At 39.1% G+C, this 23,783-nt stretch overlaps 1 protein-coding gene across 1 annotated transcript in view; it reads right to left on the bottom strand.

The window, feature by feature from the left end:
- Positions 1-17,644, bottom strand: part of GAL (galanin and GMAP prepropeptide) — a 29,442-nt gene extending 11,798 nt beyond the window's left edge. The window contains exons 1-4 of the mRNA XM_075566632.1: positions 17,422-17,644; positions 16,011-16,091; positions 12,305-12,359; positions 7,278-7,364 (exon numbers count right to left, since the gene is read on the bottom strand). Of these exons, the coding sequence (XP_075422747.1) occupies positions 7,278-7,364; positions 12,305-12,359; positions 16,011-16,091 (223 nt within the window). The 5' untranslated portion in view covers positions 17,422-17,644. The remainder of the gene's footprint in view (positions 1-7,277; positions 7,365-12,304; positions 12,360-16,010; positions 16,092-17,421) is intronic.
- Positions 17,645-23,783: the final 6,139 nt, after the last annotated feature.

Raw genomic sequence — 23,783 nt, forward strand, 5'->3', positions numbered from 1 at the left:
TGACAATATAGAGTAGTTGGTAAATATTCTGCAATGAATACATTGGGATGACATTTCTGCAGGAAAAAAAATTGGAATACAGCTCAACCCTGTTATAACGCGAATCCGCTTATAACGCGATGCAAGCGTGGCTCCCAATTTTTGTATTTATGAATACTTTACAACACGATTATTGGTATCTTAAATACTTTATTGTACAAATCATACAATTGTACATTATTTTTAACGCGATCCGCTTATAACGCGATGTGATTCTTTGGACCCCAAAAACAGCATTATAAGGGGGCTGAGCTGTATAAATGGGCAGTCTAAAACATTGTTAGATAAGGACCTTTATAAACAAGTCTAAACCAATGTGGCTAAATAAACAGGTGGGAGGAAATGGAAAGGAAGAGACAGGTATTCCGGTTCTTAAAGTCAGAAGGTAGGTGCACTGAACCATAATATCAGAATTATAAGAAATGTCACAAAAATTGCAAAGGGGCATTCAGATTAGCAAAAACTGTAAATGAAAAAAAGGATTGCAATAGAAAGTAAGATCAACCCTAAAAATGTATTTAACTACCTTAACAAAAAAAATGAGAAAGGAGAACATACAGTAGGACCCTTTCAGGGTGAGATGGGCAGTCAATTTTTGGCAATAAGAAAAAAGCAGAGGTATTAAATACATGATTTGCCCCTGTTTATACAAGGGTGGAGCAAATTGCAAAAATAGTGCAACAGGAGGAAGCCAAAACCTATATATTAATAAACAATTGGTTAACAGATGTAGAAGTGCATAGACGGCCTAATAAAAGCAAAGTAAATAAAGCATCTGGCCCCGATGGCATGCACCCACGGGTTCTTAAGGAGCTAAGTTCAGTAATAGCCAAACCATTACATTTAATATCTAATGATTCCATTTCCACAGGCTCAGTATACCACGATTGGGGTAGACATGGTACCTATATTTAAATAGGGAGCTATTACAGACCTGGGAGCCTGACATCAATAGTGGGGAAGCTACTGTAGGTTTAGTATGGGATCATATTCACGAATACCTAATGGATAACAAAATTATTAGTAATTGTAAGCATGGATTTATGAAGGATAGGTCATGCCAAACTAATTTTGTTAGTTTCTTTGAGGAGGTAATAAGGAATTTCAGACCAGGGTAATGCAGTTGATGTGGTCTACATAGATCTTGCAAAGGCTTTAGATACAGTGCCACAAAATAGGTTAGTGTACAAAATAAAGGAAATTGGTCTCACAAAACTATTTGCACCAGGATTGCAAAATGGTTGAAGGATAGATAACAGGAGTTGTCATAAATGGAGCCAGTCAGGTTGGGTTTAAAGTTCTAAGTGGAGCACCTCAAGACTTGGTACAGGGTCCCCTGCTTTTTAACTTGTTTATTAATGACATTGAGATTGGTATAGAGAGAAAAATCAATTAGGCATGTAATTTCTCTCCACAAGGACTTGAATAGATGGAGAACTTGGGCAGGTAAATGGCAGATGACATTTCATACAGATACATGTAAGGTTATCCATTTGGGAAACAAGAATAATCCGGCAATTTACTAATTAACTGGGGCAAAATTAGGTCAATACTTGATGGAGAAGGATTTAGGAGTGCTTGTAGACAGCAGGCATAGCAATGGTGCCCAATCTTTTATTAAACAGGGCATGGATGGAAAGGAAATAAGCATGAGAAGGAGCATCTCAGTGAGTAAAGACACTGACTCTGGCACTGAGTTTGAAGCAGGGGAACCTTTTTCAATTCCCGGTGGCGGCTCCTTGTGACCTTGGTCAAGTCACTTTATCTCCCTGTGCCGCAAGCACCAAAAACATAGATTCTAAGCTCTACAGGGCAGGTACTGTGTCTGCAAAATGTCCCCGCTATCGCTACGTAAAACTAGAAGTGATATACAAGAACAAACTATTATTATATTATTATTATGCCACTGTATAAAGCATCTTGAATATGGAGTACAGTTTTGGGCACCATTGCATAAAAAAGACATTATGGAATTAGAAAAAGTGGAGACAGGAGCCACCAAATTAATAAAGGGGAAGGATATCTGATTTATGAGAAGAAGCTAGCTATATTAGATTTGTTTACATTAGAAAAGAGGCATCTAAGGGGATAAAATAACTATATACAAATATATTCGGGGACAATACAAGGAGCTTACAAAATAACTATTGATTCTAAGGTCAGTACAAAGGAGATGGGGACATCCCTTAAGTTTGGAGGAAAGGAGATTTCCCCAGGAACAAAGGAAATGGTTCTTTACAGTAAGGGCAAGTACAATGTGGAATTCATAACACATGGAGACTGTGGTGGCAGAAACAATAGATATTTTAAAAAAAAATCAAATCAAATAAATAAACATGGGAAAGATGTTGGTCCAGGAGGAAATATGATTGCCCTTATTCAAGTCAGGAACGAATCTATGTTTTCCCCTTTTGAGACATCATTGGATGATATTTCACTAGGGTTTTTTGTTTGCGTTCCTCTGGATCAATATACTGTAAATACAAATATAGATATGTAACTGTCATCTAAATGTAACATAGGTTGAACTTGATGGACATATGGCTTTTATCAACCAACAATCTATTATGTAACTATGTAAATATGTAACTTGCACATCAAAGCCTGGATTTAGGAAGTGAACAATTACAAAATCCACTCAAAGATAACTGATTAGTCCTAATGTCCTAATACTTTAGTATGTATACTGCATTGTGAAGCTAGCAATGGTAACAAAATTATAATGAATTATAATGGTTCAACAGTGACAAAATCTATTTACAGTACAAGGGACAGTAAAAATAGTACATTAAACGCATGCATGTATTGTGATACAATCACTATTTCTAGGGGCTGGAACAGTGCAGTAAGTGTGCTTTCCAGTCTACAGAGAGTTAATCTCCCCTAGAGAAGATAGCAGCAGATGCAAACTAATTGAGCAGGCTGGACTCCTGATTGCACATGGAGTTTTAAAAGTCAGGAAGTGACTACACTAATTTTGACAGATTTATTATAAATCATTCTTCCTGGTAATGCACAGGTTATTAAGAATTTATATTAGTGTTAGGGACCCTTGAGATGTGGTCTGCCGTGTAGTGGCTCAGGGGCTTACAACACTTTGGCCAAAATGTTAAACTAAAAGACCATTTTATTTAATAGATATCTATACATATATATTTAGGCACTGTACCGTGTATAGGTTTCACTTGATGTGCACTGAGCTCTGTCTGTGTTTCATGTTCTGTCTCTGGTTTTAAATATATATCGCCATGCTCAGTAGCACTCCTCTGTGACACCTATATGCTTTTATATATATATATATATATATATATATATATATATATATATATATATATATATATATATATATGTTGTGGTTATTTTGGGGGTTTAATATGAGCTTGCAGGTGTTCTGTATGTTACACAGAGAGGAGACTGATTTCCCCAGAGAAAGGGGGCAGAGAGGCAAAGTGCTCCCCAGCAAAGAGACTGGACAGTCCCCTAGACCCTCTGGATGGTGGTCTGCTGGGACTGCATAGGTTTGAATCCCAGGGAAGAATAATGAAGGACGCGAGACTGTGCTGAAGCAGGGATGTCCGGTCCTTAACATTGGACTTACAGAGAAGAGGGATTCCTTAAACCCTCGCAGGTTCCAGAAAGAATTACCTGGAGCCCCAAATCGGTACAAGACAAAGAGATAAGTAACATATTAATGTACCGAAGACTGTGTTGTTGCATATGATAGGGCATGTTTTAAGCTGGGAACCAGTTTAGTTGGCCAGCACCGTTAGAAAGGGCTAAAGCTAAGGTGTAGTTAGTTTTCCCTAAAGGGAATAGGAGATATTTTTATGTTTTGTTTTGACTTAAAGGGATGATGGGCCTGTTGGTGTAGGATTTAACCCTGTAAATAAACGCCTTGTAGAGAAATACAATGTTTCCGGCCTTATTCTGGGATTTAAAGATACTGCAACGTGATGTGGGCATCACAGTATATTCCTGTCTTTCACAGGACCCCAAAACTTGCTCAGTCCATCATCACATTACATAGGGATTAAACTGCAGAAAATTACTTTGGCTAATGATGACATGCAAATAAGACACATCTGGCTAATCCATAACACATATTACAATATCGCTAAATACATTACCGTCCATTCAAGTGAATAGGCTCCAAAGTTTCATGTCACTATAAGGTGTTTTATGGCTTAACACTAAGAACCAGTTGCACTAAGCTATGCTAGGCTATTTAACCTAAAACAACATCAAGTTATTTGTAACGACAATTCACTAAAGAGAATATCCTAGTGTTAACCCAGTGCTACACCTTGAAATAACATATGGTTACATACTTACCATCATTAGTGCCAATAATATCAAAAAGAGACATTCCACTCCAAAAAATTGCATTTCCACTAAAGGCCATTCAGGTTAACACAGGGATTTAACCTGACAATAAGTATTGTAATGACTAATGCATTAGCAGGTACGTTAATAGGGTAGAGACGCGTTAAGTAATACAATGCACTTGAGTATTAGGAAAATAAAACACTACCGCATTCCAAACATTTTAATGCATGTGTTTATTAATGTTATATTATTTATAATATATTTCTTGGTCTGACACAACTATTTTAATAGAAAGTGCGAAGTACCAGACCAAAAGAATATACCACTTTTTACTTTATCTTGTATTTGTCTTTATAGGGACTAGTATGAAATAACGGTAGGATAATCATGGTCTGAGAGGGAATAATGGCAAGTTTTGTTGTGACCTATTTATTGTAACATTATATATCTGTGCTAACATTAACGGAGTTCAGTGCATCTGCAATGTTGGGTTAACTTCACAAGGCTCATTAGTATCTGATTGGCAAATGAGTAAACCTAATGTCCTTAGAAATAATAATATTGATACTTTATTTCAGTGGTTAACTCTAGATTATCGTAACATAATTCTCTTTAGAACATAGGTGTTAGGAGTAACGTTACATTCATTTTGGTTAACGTTACATTAAAAAGGCTAAGGGAGCATCATGCATCTTGCTTCCTCTACAGCAAAACCAAGATATCAGGGTCTGGATGCAAGTGATACCACATTAAGGTAAAACTGGTATTACAGGAACCATGTTATGTGAAGCTAACGCAAGGCAGTGTTAATCTAACCTGATGTTACGCCTACTGCACACCCATGAGTTAAACAATGGCTGTTGTTTTTGCATGTCATTATCTTTGTGAATATGGATTAAATTTAGGGAAAATAACATCCATTACTAATTTAGGTAATTTGGTGTTATTTGCCCTGATTAAATCGAGCATCTGGGCCTGTGTGTCAGGAGGCAAACTGATGCCATTAGAAAATACAAAAGGCTTCAGATGACTTGCACAAGAGATATTTTTTAAACAAACTCCAACACAGTTGTACACTGACAAATGAAGAACAGCATGAAAAGCGCCAGTGCTTCCTATGAGGATAATACTTTTAATAGCATTTTTTATTTAGGTTTCTACAATCATTCATATTTGTGAATTTTAAAGGGAGATTCAATAGTAAATACATAAAGTAATAAACTAATATTACTGTGGCTACCTGAAGATACATGTTTGTTATATCTACTGAACGAATACAATTATAATTCAACTGCATACTGTTTAAGCCGGTGGTTTCGAACCCTTTTCTGGTTAAGGAACCCTAAGTGAAATTCTGAGGAACCCCAAACCTTCTCTAAAAGCAACTCTGTGATCAGATGCATTGTAAATTTGTCTGTATTTGATACAATTTTCAAATGACCAGAAAATTGCAAGGAACCCTTTAGGGAGGCCCAGGGTACCCAAGGGTTGCTAGGAACCCTGGTTGAAAAAACACTGGTTTAAGCATTACTGTACTGTAAATACACCTTTAATTGACCATTAACAGCCTTCTTCTATAAGCACTTCCAAATTGGATCATTTTGTGTTTGAGCAGCTATAAATGTGACCATTTATATGACTGTATTGATTTAAAAATGTGTGTGTGTATTTAGGAAATAATAACATCCATTAGTCTGCATTAGCACATGAGAACTTACTTTAAACCTGTGGAATACTAAATAACACAACAATGCAAGTTCTGAGATTTATTGGGCAATTAAATATATGGGTTCAATTTACATAAAATAACTGCATTTAGACTGTACTCCAACTATTGTAAAATTGAAGTCACTACGGCATTCTCTCTTTAGTCTTGTATGACCCACAGGTAAGTCCCCAAATAAAACAGTATCAATTGTACATTTTGTGCAATGTGTTGCTTTGCTGATCAGAGTTAGGCTTTTGGTACTGCTGTTGGTTTAACAAGCTATTCAAGCATTTTGAAATATGGAACAAAAATGAACTAGACCACCATAATTGTATAATGGGTGAAAGTGTTACAAAAACAATCCAATGCAAGGATTAACTGTTATCCATGTTTCCAACCCCTGTCCTGGCTCTGAAACAAACAGTTTTTAAACTGCAAATATGTTTACTCTGGGGGAGAAATATATCACAGGATTCTTCACTTGTGAGGATATGAAATCTCTGCAAACTATAATTCCATCTATGATGTAATGTAATGTAACCATATACTGTATAACCCAAATATTTTCTTTTTGTATCTACTAGATTAACAATATATTATATACACTGTAATAAAAAAGGAAAACAAATGTGGACATAAGTATGTCACTTTTAATACTTTCTTATTCTTAGTCTATTGCATCAAGAATCTTTTACAGTTAAGTCAGTAACCCAATCAATTACTACATTGTCCTCCAACTAGACACACCAGTCTGCTGTTTGTTGTTAAAAAGCTGCAGCATTATTTATGAAGCTGGAAGCAGCTTGCAGATAAGGCATTATAACAATATTTTGGATAAAAAAGTCACAACCCCCCTTGTACTGTTTAAAATACATGAACGTCAAAAACACAAATATACTTCCTGACAACCCATTATAAATTGTAAAACAAGCTATGGTCATGTTTCATCACTCTATTAAATGCCAATACCTGGGACATGCAATTTGAAAATTTAAATAAAATTTCAAAAAATTATTGGTTATCATTCTACTTTCTCTTACTTGATAAATACTGTAGACCCCTATACTGTGTTGTCATGAACAATGCCACATTCAATCTATTGCTTCAAACCCACAATGTAAGCATGTCTCGGCAAAAGCCAAAACACCTTTTTTTTCAGCAAAGTAACTGAATAAAACACAAGTATAAGAACATTAGTTATTACCTGACTTTATGTCCTCTTCTGGTTGAATATTACGTTTTCCATTTAATCCATGCTTGTCATTAAAAGATCTATGATTATCTATTGCATCTAGTAAACAAATTGATAAGAAAGGTTATTTTGACTTGAAAGTATCAGAATATGCTCACTTAACACAAAATGTTCTCACACTCCCTCTGTGATAAATGTTGACATTTTTCTCAAAGATCTTGGCCATTAGATGAAACAAATACCTCCGTGAACTAGTCAACCCTGACCAAGTGGGCTTAATACCAGACTGACAGGTGCCTGATAATACTAGAAGAGCAATTTATGTTATTGCAGTGGTCAAACCAAAATAGTTGCCATCTCTATTATTGTCCCAATGCTGAAAAGGTGCTTGATAGGGTCAACTGGGTGTACATGACAGAAACACTCAGAAAATTTTACTTAAGTGGACGCTTTCTACGAGCAATACTTGCTCTATGTGCCCATCAACAACAGTACTACTGTATGCTCGGGTTCAGCATCTGAGCCCTTCTCAATCAGAGATGCCCCTTGTCCCCCTATCTATTTGCCCTCTCTCTGCAACCACTGGCCTCTCGAATATGATACAATCCCAATATAAGGGGTGTACAAGTGGGTACCCACATATTTAAAATCTTATTGAATGTCGACGACATCCTACTCTCCTTAACCAGACCTCTCACCTCACTACCCAACATGTTCAATGAGCTATCCAACTGTAGTAAACTGCCAGGTTTAAAAATTAACAGTGGCAAATCAGAAGCCTTGAACATCAACTTAGCTCATGGAGACATAAAATTGATATGGCTGCAAAACCATACTGATAGTACGCTTTTAGGTTGTTCCAGCCCCAGGGGACCGGAAGTGGACAGAGCAGGCAGGAAGTGCCTCCCGGAGTTATCACTGGAAGACATCATAAGTTGGTTACTTCAACAACCTAAAAGCGTACTATCAGTACACACAATGTGAGTGGATATACTATGGAGTTATAGATTATATCTACTTATACAGTATTACACTATGTGTGTGTTCTTTTTGTTCTATATCCCCATAATATCCTGCCGCCTGTGAGTCTGGGAGATATCGTGAGTATCCTGTCGTCGGAGATCATATATACCATAAGAAGCATCCTGACATCAGACGTTCTTCAACAACAGTTTGGTTAAACTGATTAACCGAGATGCCTGTTTTATCTTACCAAATGTGAGTGCATTACCACCTTTACCTATACCGATCACACACAGAATTACACTATTGTGTCCTTTTTCCTTTATTTCATATTATCTGGATGTGAGTGCGCATTGGATCCTCCTACTCTACGCCATTTCCAGTGGTTGAAGAACCCACGTATTACCCTTTGCTGCACCCATCAACATCTGTTACATCTATATTCGGGACTATAAGTCATCTTTGATTATATATTCACAGTATTTTTTGCGCTCATTTCCCCCTTCACTCATGAAGATAGAGGGGAAGTGGAACCTTTTGGTCATACCTAACTTAGGCCAGGTTCCCAGTGGTCACTGCGGTGCACGCTGCTCACAAGGCACAGCCCTCTGTGGGGCAGGCCACAGTCAGCGTGTGTGCGCGCACAAGCCGCAGTGCACGACCACCTTGGCCAAAAGATAAGATTTTTGTTGCGGCGGCCGAGCATTGGCCACGTCACGGTGGTGGTTCAGCTAATGAGGGCGTGATGTTATGGCCCTCCAACGCCCCCACCACCCCCGTCGTCGTCGTCAGATCTCGTACTCTGCTCTGAAAGCACAGCGGCAGACCACAGGTCGCTGCTGAAACAGGTGCAAGCAACGGCAGATGCTACGGCACGCACGTAGCCGTTACCACTGGGGCCATAGCCTAAGGCATCGTTAAATCCCTGCATAAAACTATAATGGAGCTCTGTGGATGGGCCTTGTTAGAACAGAACAACTCTTTTACATATCATGAGTAGAGAAGGGCGAATTTGGATCTGCGGTGAATCGTCCGGTTCCTTTGGTCTGCGGATTTCAGCGGATCAATCTCAAAAAGAACGATTCGCGGTTTTTGGATTTTTTTTTATTATTATTACCAAACTACTCTGTGAATTCCACAATCCATTGATGGATTTGTAGAATCCAATCGGAGGATTCAGCAACCCGTGGCGGATTCTTTAAAATGCACTATGGATTGCTGAATCCGCAGATTGGATTCTACAAATTTGTCAACGGATTGTTTCCAATGGCGGTTTATGATGAATCCACGTGGATTAAACCAGACCAAATCTGTCTGTGAATTTTACACCGCGAAACGGAGTTTGGGGTGATAACGCGAGTAAATCCGGGAAACGGATTTGAGAGGATACGCCCTTTTCTAATCATGAGCACTAACACCCATTATAGGTACGCAAGGCCTGTTATGGATGAAAACAGCACTTAGTACTGTGTTACTGAGCTTTGAAGATGCCCGTCAGCACTTAACAATGCGTTAAGTTAAGGCCTCATTAAATCAATAACAGAGCTCTGTGGATCTGAGCCGTAGAGTTCATTAACTACATAAATTGTTGACTGATGAGGAGTCAAGAGTGCGACAATGTTCATACATATAAATGCATTAAGACATGTTTGAGTTGATTTGCATTTGTTGCTTGTGCAAGAAATACGTGATTGACAATGCTGACGCATTTGTGATGGACAAAAGTGGTGCATGCATGTAGTTTAATATTACATATCATTTACATTTGTGTGCCACAGAACACACCCAAACTCTGTTTTTTACACAATCCCCAAACATCGTTTTTAATTTCTGGAAAAGACACCCTGATGCATACACCACACAACACCAACAAACTTGGCTCATACAATTGATTAGAACAGTAGTGGTGACCAAACCGCTCAACCTAATACTTGTAAATATCTGGAAGTATGTACATGTATTTCTAATGATCAGGGTGCAAATAGGAACGCAAACTACATAAACACAGGTAAGGTCCTATTAAATGCACTCAATGAGGAATAAGGGAATCAGGACCATATAGGTCAGAGATATGAAAATATCTCATCCACTAGTATGTAAATACAACCTAAAAATAGTTGCCTGGCTCAAAACACTTCCTCCAGAGGAGATCCACATATGATCATAAAATGAAAATAAAAAAACTTTAATCACATATGTAAATATAACAAAAAAAGTGAGCTATATACAGTGAAGCAATATTAAAAATCCTCCATGGGGTGGCAGTCCAATACCAAACTTGGATCTAGGGTTCCAGTTTTATGCCTCCAACAGTGTGGATCTATACCTCCCCACTTAGTACAAATATGGAATGGGTGTATGATAAATGTATCAGTATACCTCACATAGAAAATGACACAATATCACTTAACACCTCTATGTTCCTCTTATGATGTATATAATTACTACCTCAATAGATATAAGTAAACACCACACAGACGGGTTACCTCCAAGGGCAGGGAGGAATAACTGAGAGCAATCTCCTAGGTGATTAGGTACATGAAGGCATAGTAAATCGCACAGTGACTGGAAGCATATAAACACACATTGCCAGTAATATATCAGGAACACCTGTTAGGCTCTGTAGGAGGACATGTGCAGAGGTACACAATGGAGACTGTTGTAAGGTGAAATCATAACAAGGCTTTATTGTGCCTGTCGCTTAAAACACAGCAAAAAATCAACATAAGCGAAATAGTGAGCCAAACAAAGAAAACCTATCTCTGCTTTGGAGACTATCTACACATGTAGCTCAGCCCTCTCTGACTGGGTTGGTTAGCTAGGCTCTTTACCAGCCCCAAATCATGGAGACATTTATCAATACACAGACCTAGATAATAGTCTTATACGAAAAAGTCTTATCTGTTAGCTGGGCTGCTGTAGGGGAAGCGTCTTTGCTCTCCTGGATCCGCACCCTTGTGTGCACAGAAAATGTCAGGCTCCAGGTTAGAATCTTGTCCTCCTTGGCTTGTCGCTCAAGACATCTGCCCTTCCTTGGTTCAGCCCAGTTGTGGACTAAGGAATTTCTGCTCTGTCTCCAAAGTTCAGCTCAGGTGTGAGCAAAGTTGTCTCACTTCCTGTCTCAAAAGACAGGCTTTTCTAAGCAATCAGCCAGATGGTGTTAGTTAATTGCCTACCAGCAGTTAACCACCACACTGCTGGATTAGAGGCACATTTGTGAACAGGGATAAGTCCCCTGTTACAGGCTCATTATGAACAATATATATGTCGCCTGTGATCAAGTAAATGCAGTAACTCACTAACGGGCCAAATACTCTCTATGGCTCAGAGTGGATATCCTCAGTGTAGGCCATCACATTGTGGGCTAAATGGAAGCACATAGAAAGCATATATGGACGCTAAGCGTCCGAGTGAACCACAATTGATGCCTGTATACAGTACATAGGCCCCCATTGTTTTTTTCTTGTATTTTTTTTATAACTGTGAAACATATTTTTGCTCCGGAATCGCACACTTTGCCTTGATACTTAGAAGGCATATATATAGATCTCCCAGCTGCAAAAATGGCGGCAAAAAACTGCATGAAATTAATCTAAGCAAAAAATCCCATTGTTTCCTATTGGGGCCTTTTTCATTTTTTCCCCAAATTGCACAACCTGGGCTTTGATGCTTAAGGGTATATTTTATATACTTTGAAGTGGTCATTTGGAGCCCTTTTAATTTTAAAATCTCCATTGACGGCATGGGTATTTTCGGCTGATAACGGACCGAACGGCCACTTCAGGACATATAGAATTACCCCCATAAAACAAAACATTGCACCAGGATTAATCAAAGAAAAAGGTCCTGTAAAATACACTGGTATTTTTCACTTTGATAAATATGTTGAAATACATAAAACTCATTTGGGATTACATTAGTCAAATAAAAATGTAGAGGCATGAGATTTAAAAACCTTCCTCTCGGTTTGCAACTTTAACTATTTTTAATGTGGTTTAACAGTTGTTTGCTTCTGTGCCGGTCAACATTAACCTAAGTATCAACATACAGTACACAAGATGGTTTCCATCACTTACGTGGTCCTAGTAGATAACCTGCACTATTCAGTGTCCAGCCACGTTTATCTTTTCCCTATTAAAAAAAAAAACAAAGTTTAATGTCAGAACAAATATTAACCTGTTCAAAAAGGACAAAAAGTTAATTTATTTGGAATGTACAGATGTAGCAAGAATACTGTCTTCTGTTCCGCTGCCACCCGTGGTCACGTGACCATGGTAGTCATGGCACCAGGGGATTAAAGTTGCAGGGAGTCCCATTTCGCAGCATGAACCCTCCGCAGCTCGACCACAGCAGGCCTTTGCGTCTTCAACGGCGGAGCCAGGGACAGGGAGTCTGGCTACATCTGTATAGGCTATAAAATGCCATGCAAACTATAATGGGCCACATATATCAAGCGTCACAATTTGAGAAAATTGGCAGCGTTTCTGCAAATATGATGAAAAAAGGAGGTAAAACTGGTACAAAGAAATTGCACGAGATTTATCAAAACAAAAACTACAATGAGAATTTTAATTGGATTCATTTTTTTTTAATAAATATATTGGATGTGAAGTACCAAGGTAAATTTGGAGCAAAATTTACACAAACTGTGTCATTTTCATCTTGCATCTTTTTCCGACAATATATCAAGGTCTTGTTCCAAGTTTTTATGCCACGTGCATCAGCCTGCGATTTGGGGAGTGTCAGTAGGAGTTCGGGAGGAGTTATATAACACCCAGATTATAATAAGAAGTATCACAATCTGCGTTTCTTTTTGGGGGAGTATCCAGTCTGCGTCTCTGTCTGCAATTCTTTTGGGGGGAGTGTCATCCTAAAGAAAGTGCACATACTGTAAAAGTTTGTTTCAACACATCGCTCCATTTCCTGCGTGCGTTTGCATCAAATGTTTGAAAGTGTTTCTTACATTCGATGCAAATTGTTAGCCAGAAAAGTTGACGCTACATCAGACCACAAATACAACAAAAGTGATGCACAGAGACGCAGAGTTTGCTACATCTAATTACAATCTGTGTAGAGGGTCACTCCTCCCTACCTTCTCCTATTGTCCCTCCCCATATCGCAAAGTGATACAATCGGTGCAACACTTGCAGCACAGATCTAAATACACTGACACAAAGAGGGCAGGATGGAAATGATGCAATTATGCTGTCAATTTGCCTTGATACATCAAACCCCCCAAAATCTTTGTGCGCCGTTCTTTTTTCCGTTTGTTTGCCAAATAAAACCCGCCAAATCTAAAGTGGGGCAAATCAAACTGATGCAGCTGATACAAGAAACTGCTCTTGCTTATGCTCCAAAAAACAAAGCTGTGGTAAAGCACATTTTGTTTGCTGCATTGATATATAGACCCAATACAAAGAAACCCATAGAAATCAATGGGATATGTTGTATTGATAAATCTGGTATAATTTTTTGGGCTGTCCCCAGGAAACTGATTTAAAAAAACATACAGATGGGAGTTTAATATTAAAAGGACCAATGTACTAAGTGATGTAAAGCAAATATTTGGCGCAGATATGATGCAGAACTTTTTACTTCTGTGTCTACTGTATATATGAAACAATCTCAAATTGTATTGCGCTTGGGTATGCCTGTTTCCTAGTCTTTTATTTCTCAATGCTTAAGCATTAAACATTAGTTCAGTCACACATTTGGGTGCACATAAATGGCTTGAGTATGATGCACATACAGTATGTATATGGTATGTGCTAAGACATTTTTTATCTGTACACCAAAAATATCATTGAACCTGCATCAAAATCATGGCCATGTTAAAACTGGTTTAAATTCTAAAAACGATGATTATATTGTTAGCACAGAATTAGGTTACTATGTATCAACCAATGATGTATTAGATGCAGCACGGATGTTTCATTATATACAGTAGGTTAACAAAATGTATTGTTTTTACACTATGGCTATTGTAAAAAATATTAAACTAGTAAGGAATACTAGTTTTAAATGTAAAAAATACAGATAATTCTGGTTTCATTTAAATTGAATCAATCAGGTATTGAAAATGACGCAATCTGTCAAACTTCTTATCAAACTAGATGTTTGTGACATACGTATGAAGTCACAGAACGAGCTTAATAGATACAACGCACATTTTATGAAGGTGTGTACTAATTTTTAGTACTAAAATTCAGATAGACAAAACAAATTCATATGATCCTAGTACTTAGGCCACTGATTCATAACCTCAGAAGGGGCATACTGTATATATTACAGCAGAAGTTGGGCAATTCTGGGGCAGAAAGATATGAACTGTTATTTAATGATGCCTTTATCAGGGAGAAACAGATTAGGGCTTGTACCCTATAATTTTACATTTCCAAATCTATTTAAAATTGTACAGGAAGTATGTACAATTTTTGCTTTTTCAAAAAGCAATGTTTTTATGGTAGACTGGAACGTTTTATCCATTTTTAAAACCAGGAAAATACTTTTGAATTATATTTAAAAATGGAAATAATTTAAGAGAAACAAATCAGTGGAGAATTGGGGCTTAAGTCGCACTACATTGTTCAAAACATCACAATGTAATCACCGGAGATGCAAATTGTTAGATCACATTTCAGTAGGACACTTAGTGGAGCCCTGTGTGATTGCTGTTGGACCTTATACAATCCAGGGTTGGAACAGGTGTTGATGTTCTTAACTGTGTACAGTATAACTTAATATTTTAAATTACTTGTAAACTAGCTACCATAACTACCATAACTACAATAGCTACCCATACGTTTTCTAACATTTTAATATGTATGGTGCATCTACAGTTAAATGTTAGTTGTTCTGATGGCCTCTGTCATCTCCTCTGACTATTCACTGGAATATTTTGAAGATCACTTATTAAAGTGTTCAAAATGTGTGATAAAATATTCCACCAAATTTATGAAGGAAAATAATTCTTATTGACATTGACTTTTTATTTATTTGATAAAGTGGGAATAATATTTTTACACCAATTTGCCCCAGATTGGCACCTAGAAGACTTTGACACATGACCCTCATAACATGAGAAAATTATGTATAATAGATTGAGGAGGGTTGTTGGATTTTTACACATAGTAGCATCTGCATTTTGAAAATGCTGGAAGATATTTATTGAAGTCCCCTGGCTGCAAAACTGGGGAAATAATTTGTGCCAGATAAAACGAAGAATCACTTTGATTGTAAGCTCTTCGGGGCACGGGCTCCTTTTTTCTAATGTTACTTTTATGTCTCAAGCGCTTATTCCAATTATGTGTTACATTACTATGTCACGTGTGTTCCTGCCGTGAAGCGCTACGTACATAAATGGCGCTATATAAATAAAGATATACATACACTAAAAATATTTGTTAAATAAATGCATTTTTGATCAATGTCATGCTGTTATTTTGTAACCAGTTTGCATCCTGGATACTTTCAATAAATAACTCTAGATGTCCTTTCCAGCTATTTACACCTTCCTTCCGCCTTTGAAATGAAGAACTGTAATGTATTAATTGTAGGTGCCCACTTCTTTTTTAGAAGCATTGGGACTTTTCCACTGCTTCGGTCCATTAATAAACTGCAATCTTTTTCAGTACTATTTATCTCCTATTTCTTTGTTCTGTGATACCTCAATTCAAAATGTTTTCTAAGGTTGATAACTAAATATGATAGCAGGTGCCATTCTAAAAACAAGATCAAATAAAAGTAGCCAATGCATGCAGTATGCTTCAAAGTTTCACTTACTGAAAGAACTAATCCAAAAGTCTGCGAGAGGGTGGCACACAGGAGAACGGAGACCAACAGCAGACTAGTGCACTTTTGCATCTGCAAACATATTATCATGTGTGAGAAATCAACTTAATATGAGATTACTGTCCAGAGCAAGTTGCTGCAAAAACACTGCACCAGGTTGATAGAATAACAAAACTCCACTGTTTTCAGTAGGAATGTATTTATCCTAATAAATCTGGTGCCGTTTCTTTGCCGTTGTATTGCAGCTGAGAATCTTTGATCAACGCCCCATAGAAGTTGTAATGTTCTTAATATTGTTAGTTTGTATACTCACTTCCTTTTCTACACATGTTTTTATCGCATTTTATGGGACATTTTGAGGTCTGTTTACTAATGTCTCCTGGCTGGAAGACAATGGAAAAGCCAGTGCAAAGACAGCACCGCATTCATTAATGATAAGCAATACAATTGAAAGCAATTAGAGATTTTTTTCTAAATCTAGTACACTTTTTTTGCCCCAGTGTTGCAGCTGGAAGACTTCAGCAAACAACCTCATGTTAGTAAAAAAAAAGTTATAGGTCAGTAAATCGAAAATGCTTTATTAATTTTAAAATTATTCTGTATCAAGTCAAAAATGGTGCAACTCTGTGGCAAAAAAAAGTGCTCCAGATGTACTGTATCAAAGAAATACATTGATTTCAATTAGATTTTTTTCCTTTTATACATATGGTGCAGATTTTTGCTCCAGACTTGCCTTGATTTTGCCTTCAAACATAGGGGTTAATATTTTTTCAAGTCTTCCGCTGCAAAAAGGGAGCAAAATGTAATGCAAAAATACTACATAAAATGTATGATTCCAATAAAGATTCTAAATCCTTTTCATGCGTCGATTATTATTATTATTATTATTATTATTACTACTTGTTTTATTAATTAATATTAACATTAAATCACAGATAAATTGTCTCTGTATGTAAGTCGACCAATGCAACAGTTAAAAATAAATGCAGAACAAACAAAATTCTCCTACTATAAACAATTCTAACTTTCCACATAGACTGTATTGGGGACTTAGTGCTTTCAGATAAATAAATAATTAAATCAATGGGGGAAAAAAGGTTGAAAGATACACATATTAAAACACGAAACAGAAAAAGAGAGAGAGAGAGAGAGAGAGAGGAGAGAGAGAGAGAGAGAGAGAGAGAGAGAGAGAGAGAGAGAGAGAGAGAGAGAGAGAGAGAGAGAGGAGAGAGAGAGAGAAGAGAGAGAGAGAGAGAGAGAGGAGAGAGAGGAGAGAGAGAGAGAGATGAGAGAGAGAGAGAGAGAGAGAAAGAAAAAGAGTCAGAGAAAGACAAAAAAAGAGAGAGAGAAAGACAAAAAAGAGAGAGAGAGAGAGAATGAATTAATGAGATAGTGAAGAAACCTTGAAATGATTAGTGTAGCCTTGTTTGGAGTTTCTTTCCTTTCTTGCAGGAGAGTGCAGCAGGTGTTCAGAGCTGGCACACAGCAGGCGCAGAGCTGCAGATTAGGACTCTCCGTCTTGCAGAAAGTGGTCCAAGAAACAAACGGCAGAAATCTTACTGCATGGTTTGACTGAGCTAGTGTCCCCGGGGCGTCAATGTGAGACTGAAGAGGAATGCTGTATTTATGGTAAGCAAAGTAAGACATGGACCTTCTCTCCCTCCCAGGGGGGACATGTGAGGGACTCAGACGTCATGGGATCATTTCCACTACAAGTCACTGCATTAAGGGAGGGGCAAAAATTACAGCAATTCAATTAAAGGTACTTTGAATCAATATGAAGGCTGGAGACAGATAGCAGGACTGGTAATTACCTGTGATTATGACATGGGTGAACACTTTGTGCTACTTACAGGAACTCGACTCGGCTACTAGCTGTAGGCTCCTTGCTATACTTTCTTTACAGCGTTATGCAGAATTGTTGTATGCACACATTTAATAAATGTGTATTATGTAACGTTTTTAGATGTCTTGCAACATTCATTTAGCTATGGCTGTGAACAGTGAATTGAAAAATTAATAAAACATATAATGCCAACTCTGGGGTAGATTTTATGACTCATACATTTTCAATAAATATTTTAAAATCAATTTTTTTAATTAAAAAAATATTTTTCATAATGATTGAAATCCAGTGTATGGTATGCATGCGAAAGCACTTATTATTATTTGTAATTATTATTATTATTATTAATAGTAATACGATAAACCAAATAATTAATATGTTTTCATTACATTCTGTTGAAAATCATGTTGAATGCCTCACATTTTTCAAGTGCATACTGTATATTTATCCTTGTTTTTATTACAGTTATTTTGTTTGTTTTTTTCAGGGGGGGAATGGGGGGTTCCCATTGCTTGAGTTGATCACTTGAACCAATTACCAATGAGAACAGGAACAATTCGAGAAGCAAGAGTTAACCTGTTGTCTGGTCAGCCTGCAAAGAGCACTTTGTTTATTAAACATGCTCAAAGTGTATTTCCTTGAAATGCAGGGATGTGGGTGGTAGCTATTACCATGATATAATTATATGAAATTAACATGTTCCTTATGTGGGAGACAATAGAAACTAACATATATATCAATATGTAAATGGATAAAGTGACGGAGATAAATCACCACAAAAAAACCATACTGCACATTTGTAAAACAACAGGTTGATTAAAATGTGTTTACGGACCTAAGTATGTGCTATGTTTCTAGGCCTTAAGAAAAGTCCAGTGGCCCGAAACCTTTTGAAAAAATAAAGCAGTTTACAGGTGAAATAAATCATAGATTGTATGTGCGGTACCGCAAATTTTTATTTTTTTATCATTGACACCTTTACAGTACAACTATTTGAAAGACACCAAAGGAGCTGCACTACCCTAAAACAAAGTGTAAAATGGCCCCAACCAGAGTAAATATTAATAATAATAATATAATCATATTGGCTTTCAAATAATGTTCCATACTGCAAATATTTCACCAGATCTTACTTTGTTTAAACAATAATGCTCTTAATTTATCAAAGTTGTCTATAAGAGTGTGTGGTTTAAAAGCAACCGGTTCCTTGTTAGGATCGACACTAAATATGTAATTCATATTGGTTTCCCATTTATGTTTCCAAATGTCAAAGTTATGACTAGTCAGTGTTAACTCCATTGTAGAAACAATGAAGAAAAATAAACATCACATGCAAAAAATTACTGAATGGGATAATGATAGGTGTGCTAGACCCTAAAAAAGGACAGTGATAACCACAGTAAATACTACTAGAAAGGCGCTGCACTACCCTAAATAGAGTGTAAAATGGCCCCAACCAGAGTAAATAAACAGGGGGTGCACCTAAGGGAGATGGAGGAATGTAGCAAACAAGAAAGAAGTCTAACAGACTAAGCAAAGAGACTCCCACTAAAGACAAGGGCACTCAGGGCAAACAGAGCATATTAATGCATATTTATTAGACACAACTACAGGCACAAAAGATATAAAAACAATTAAAAACAGAGAAAGACCATCAGCAGGCAAAGCACACAAAATAATGTGCATAGAGAAACAAACCTCACCTAGATACAGTAAGTGAAGTAAATATGGACAGCATTAGTCATAAAAAATGTACATGTGTATCCGGGTACAAAAGTGAAAAGTGTATGAAATACAAAGTGTACCTACATTGGAGAAGAGCAAAAATAGCAGCAGACAAATGTAGTTAATGACACCAGACGTGAAACAAAAAAACTATGACAGAAGCAGCAAGTAAAGTCTGTGCAGACCACAGTGATGGCATCAGTGACTACGTGTTTCGTCACCGCGTAACGAACCCCTGATGAAGTCACGCACAGTGACGAAACACGTAGGGCTGACGTCACTGTCGCCATCACGTGGTCTGCACAGAGGAGAAATTGCCAAACAAACCCAGAGGAAGATTTTTACACTTTTCACAGTTCTTTTGCTTCACTGTAACAATCACTGACAAATTTCAGACAGCTCAAGTGACCCTGCTTCAAGAACTGAATGCGATACACAGGGCCGCAAGACATGGGGGGACAGCCAGGACAAGTTGCAAGTTGGGCTCAACCTCTGCACAGGCCCGGCTGCTGGTCCTCTTCGCGGCCAGGGGCCCGCTGCTCTCCCTCAACTGTAGGCCTCTTTCTTCTCTGTTCCACGCCAAGCTTCCAATGCCGGTGCACAACAGGCCTCTCTGACGTCAGCTTGCCGGATATAAGCTTGGCCCAGCTTCGGGCGCGTGGCAGCAGAGGGAGACCTGCCTCGCGCACCAGCGTTGGAAGCACGTGGGACAGAGTAATGTGTCACGCTGTGCAGCCCGCAGACCAGGCCAGTCCCCTGTACTGAGGTGGGATGTTGAATATACACACCGACAGCAGAGGGAGCGGGTCTGGGATGTGGTTGTAGCGTGGCCAGGCCTGGGTTAAGATTAAGAATAGTCGTTGTACTTGCTGAGTTCAGGAGTGTAGAGAGTTCCGTAGTTAAATCTGTTTCCGTGTCCAAGGGTCTGAGAGGTAAGAATCGTGATGGGTAAGCCGAAGTCTGAAGCCAGGGAGGTAAGTCAGACAAGCTGGTTCAAATCTGTAGGAGTAAAGACAAACAGGAGCACGACACAGTTTCCAGGCTACACAGGAATCAAGGAGCTATGCAGAGCAAGGAAGTGAAGGCAAAGCAGGATATTTAAAGCGACAGACGAGGGGCATGGCGGAGGCGTGTCGAGGAGCTGCTCGTGAGTGGCTGAGAGACCGGGGAAATAGCAGAGCACAGCTGAGAGTCTGTAACACCAGTGCCAGAATCCAAGATGGCGACGGCAGAGTTCAAGGTATGCACTGGCGTGGCGGCATGGGTAGCGACGGGGGGCAGGAGCAGCAGCCGCTGCAGTACTGGTAGTGGGGTAAGGAGGGGTCACGCCGCAAGGGACGTGGCCCATGATTCCTAACAGTACCCACCCCCCCCCCCCATCCAAGGCTTCTGTGGAAATTTCTTGTGGAAGCGGGTCCAAGAGAACTGGATGGAGCATGGATGTCCTCCCTTGGGTACCCAAGAGCGTTCCTCTGGGCCATAACCCTTCCAGTGAACAAGGAATTGTATCTTTCCTCTGGATACACGAGAATCCATGATTGTCTGGATTTCGAATTCAGGGTGTCCTTGGACCGTGACTGGTTTGGGTTTATGGGTCTTAGCAGGGAACCGTTTGCTCTGGACGAATGGCTTGAGCAAGGAAACGTGGAATACGTTTGGAATCCTCAATGGAAGACGAATTGCCACAAGATTGATTTGTTCCTGGATCAGAAAAGGCCCTAAGAACCGGGGTGCCAATTTCGGGGGTCGGAGACTTCAACTTGATGTTCTTGGACGAAAGCCAAACTCGGTCCCCTGGCTTGTAATTAGGGGCCTGTTGACAACGGTGGTCTGCTTGAGACTTGAATTTCTGAGCGGCGCTAAGAAGCCGCGGACTGAATCTTGATCCATGACTCCTGAAGAGTAGTTACCCGTTCATCAGCCGCCGGCACTCCTATCGGAATGTTTGAGATTGGCAGTCGACTTGGGTGGAAACCATAATTCACGAAGAACGGGGTTTCGTGCGTGGATTCATTACGAAGTGAATTGGTTGCAAATTCTGCCCAAGGTAGCAGGGTCAACCCAATTATCCTGGGAATCAGAAATAAAACACTGTAGGTATTGTTCCAGCGTTTGATTTAGTCTTTCAGTTTGCCCATTAGTCTGGGGGTGATAGCCTGACGAGAAGGATAACGCCATGCCAAGCCTCTTGGAGAAAGCCCGCCAAAATTTCGATATAAATTGCGTGCCTCGGTCCGAGACTATGGATGTAGGTATCCCATGGATGCGAAACACCTCCTTGGTGAAGATATCAGCTAGGGGTGGGCGAGGAGGGAAGTCCTTTGAGTGGAACAAAGTGGGCCTGTTTTGAAAAATGGTCAACGATGACCCCCAAAATGATATTCATCCCCTCTGGAAGGGGGTAGATCCACAATGAAATCCATTGAAATATGTGACCATGGACGTTCAGGTAACTGGCAAGGGCATGAGCAAGCCTGAGGGTCTTTGATGAAGAGTCTTGTTTTGTGCGCATACTGGACAAGCACTAGTAAATTCATGAACCATCTTTGCCATATTAGGCCACCAAAAAGTACGCTTGATAAGATCCAAAGTTCTTTTGAAGCCGGGATGGCTGGCTGAACGGACAGAGTGGCCCCATTCTAGTATCTTTTGATGAAACCTGGGTGCGGCATAAAGAGTTCCTTCCCGGTACCTTTAGACCACTCGGAATTTGTGTTTGAGCTTCAATGATCTTTTCGAGAATGTCAAATGAGTTGGTGGAAATTATAAAACTTAGAGGGTACGATAGTTTCAGGGGGTTTCTTTGGATCTTTCCCTCAGGAGAAAATTGGTCGGGACAAGGCATCAGCTTTTGTGTTCTTAGAACCGGGAATATAAGACAGAGTAGAGGGAGTATACCTGTTCCGGTGAGGAAGAGGCAATTCAGCGGGCACCACGAGGCAGAAGAAAAAGTTGCTGAAACTGGACTGTGCTGTATAACAATTCTTTAATAAAGCATGATTAAAAAGAGGGGGGACGCATACCCCTGCACCTCTAACGCGTTTCACCCGCAAAATGGGCTTTTTCAAAGAGAACATTACCCGTGTGCAGGCCATTGATATACCGGGAGTTAACCGGATGTGACGCCATCCAGCCAATGGGCTGTGAGTATGTCGCGAGCGGCATGGTGGGATGCCAAGCCCACTGCCTGACGCGCGCCCACACGGAATGAACCGGAAGTGACGTCATCCAGCCAATGAGCTAATGGCTTGCCGCAAGCTGCATGATGGAACACTGAGTCCAGGGCCTGGATGGTAATCGCACGGCACCCCTGGGCATCAGTGTCATGCGCAGTTGGGACTGGAAGGTTAAAAACAAAGTTAAAGGGACATTTGAGCAATCTACGTGTCAAATATGATATAACAATATGATGTTAATAAAAGTACAAAAGATATGAAAACATACATTTCATAGAGTATATGTATAAATTGTTGTAGAAAGCAAAAATGAAAAAGCAAAATTAATTAAAAATAATTAAAAATAAAAACAAGTAATGGCAGAGGGTAATAGACATTTCCAATATCTAAATATTATATTCCGATGATATTGAAACACACAGTTAGTACAGTTGTATTATAATTGGTACAGTTTGTTAATATCATTGTTCAATCAAATAGTAATCAATTACAATTAGAGAAATTAAGGATATAGTGACATCATTTTGACTTTGTAATATGACTAGACTAACGAAACATTACATGATTCAGCATAATATTGATTATCAAATTCATCATTGTAAATGATAGAATGCACCAGTGTGAACATAACAGATCTCATTTAAGACATGGAAGAGTGGAGGGAGTAAAAAGAGGAATGTGTGGAAAGCAGGGGAACAGGGGGGAGGGGGAAAGAAAGAAGTGAAGGACTGGGAATAAGAAATTGGACTGAGAAAAGAGGGAAAAGAGAAGAAGAGGGAAAAGGAGAAGGTGGGGGGAAGGACAGTAGAGAGGAGAAGGAAAGGAGAAGAATGGGAGGGGGGGGGGGATGGAGAGGGGGGGGGGGAAGAGAAAGGGGAGGGGAGGGGGGGGGGGGGGGGGAAGGGAGAGGGGGAAAGGGGGGGGGGGGGAGGGGGGGGGGAAGGGGGAAAAGTGGGGGGAAACGGGGGAGGGAGGGGGGGGGCGGAGGGGGACGGGGAGGGAATGAAAACATTGAAT

Source organism: Ascaphus truei, chromosome 12 (assembly GCF_040206685.1).
Source record: "Ascaphus truei isolate aAscTru1 chromosome 12, aAscTru1.hap1, whole genome shotgun sequence".
Classification (NCBI taxonomy): Eukaryota; Metazoa; Chordata; class Amphibia; order Anura; family Ascaphidae; genus Ascaphus; species Ascaphus truei.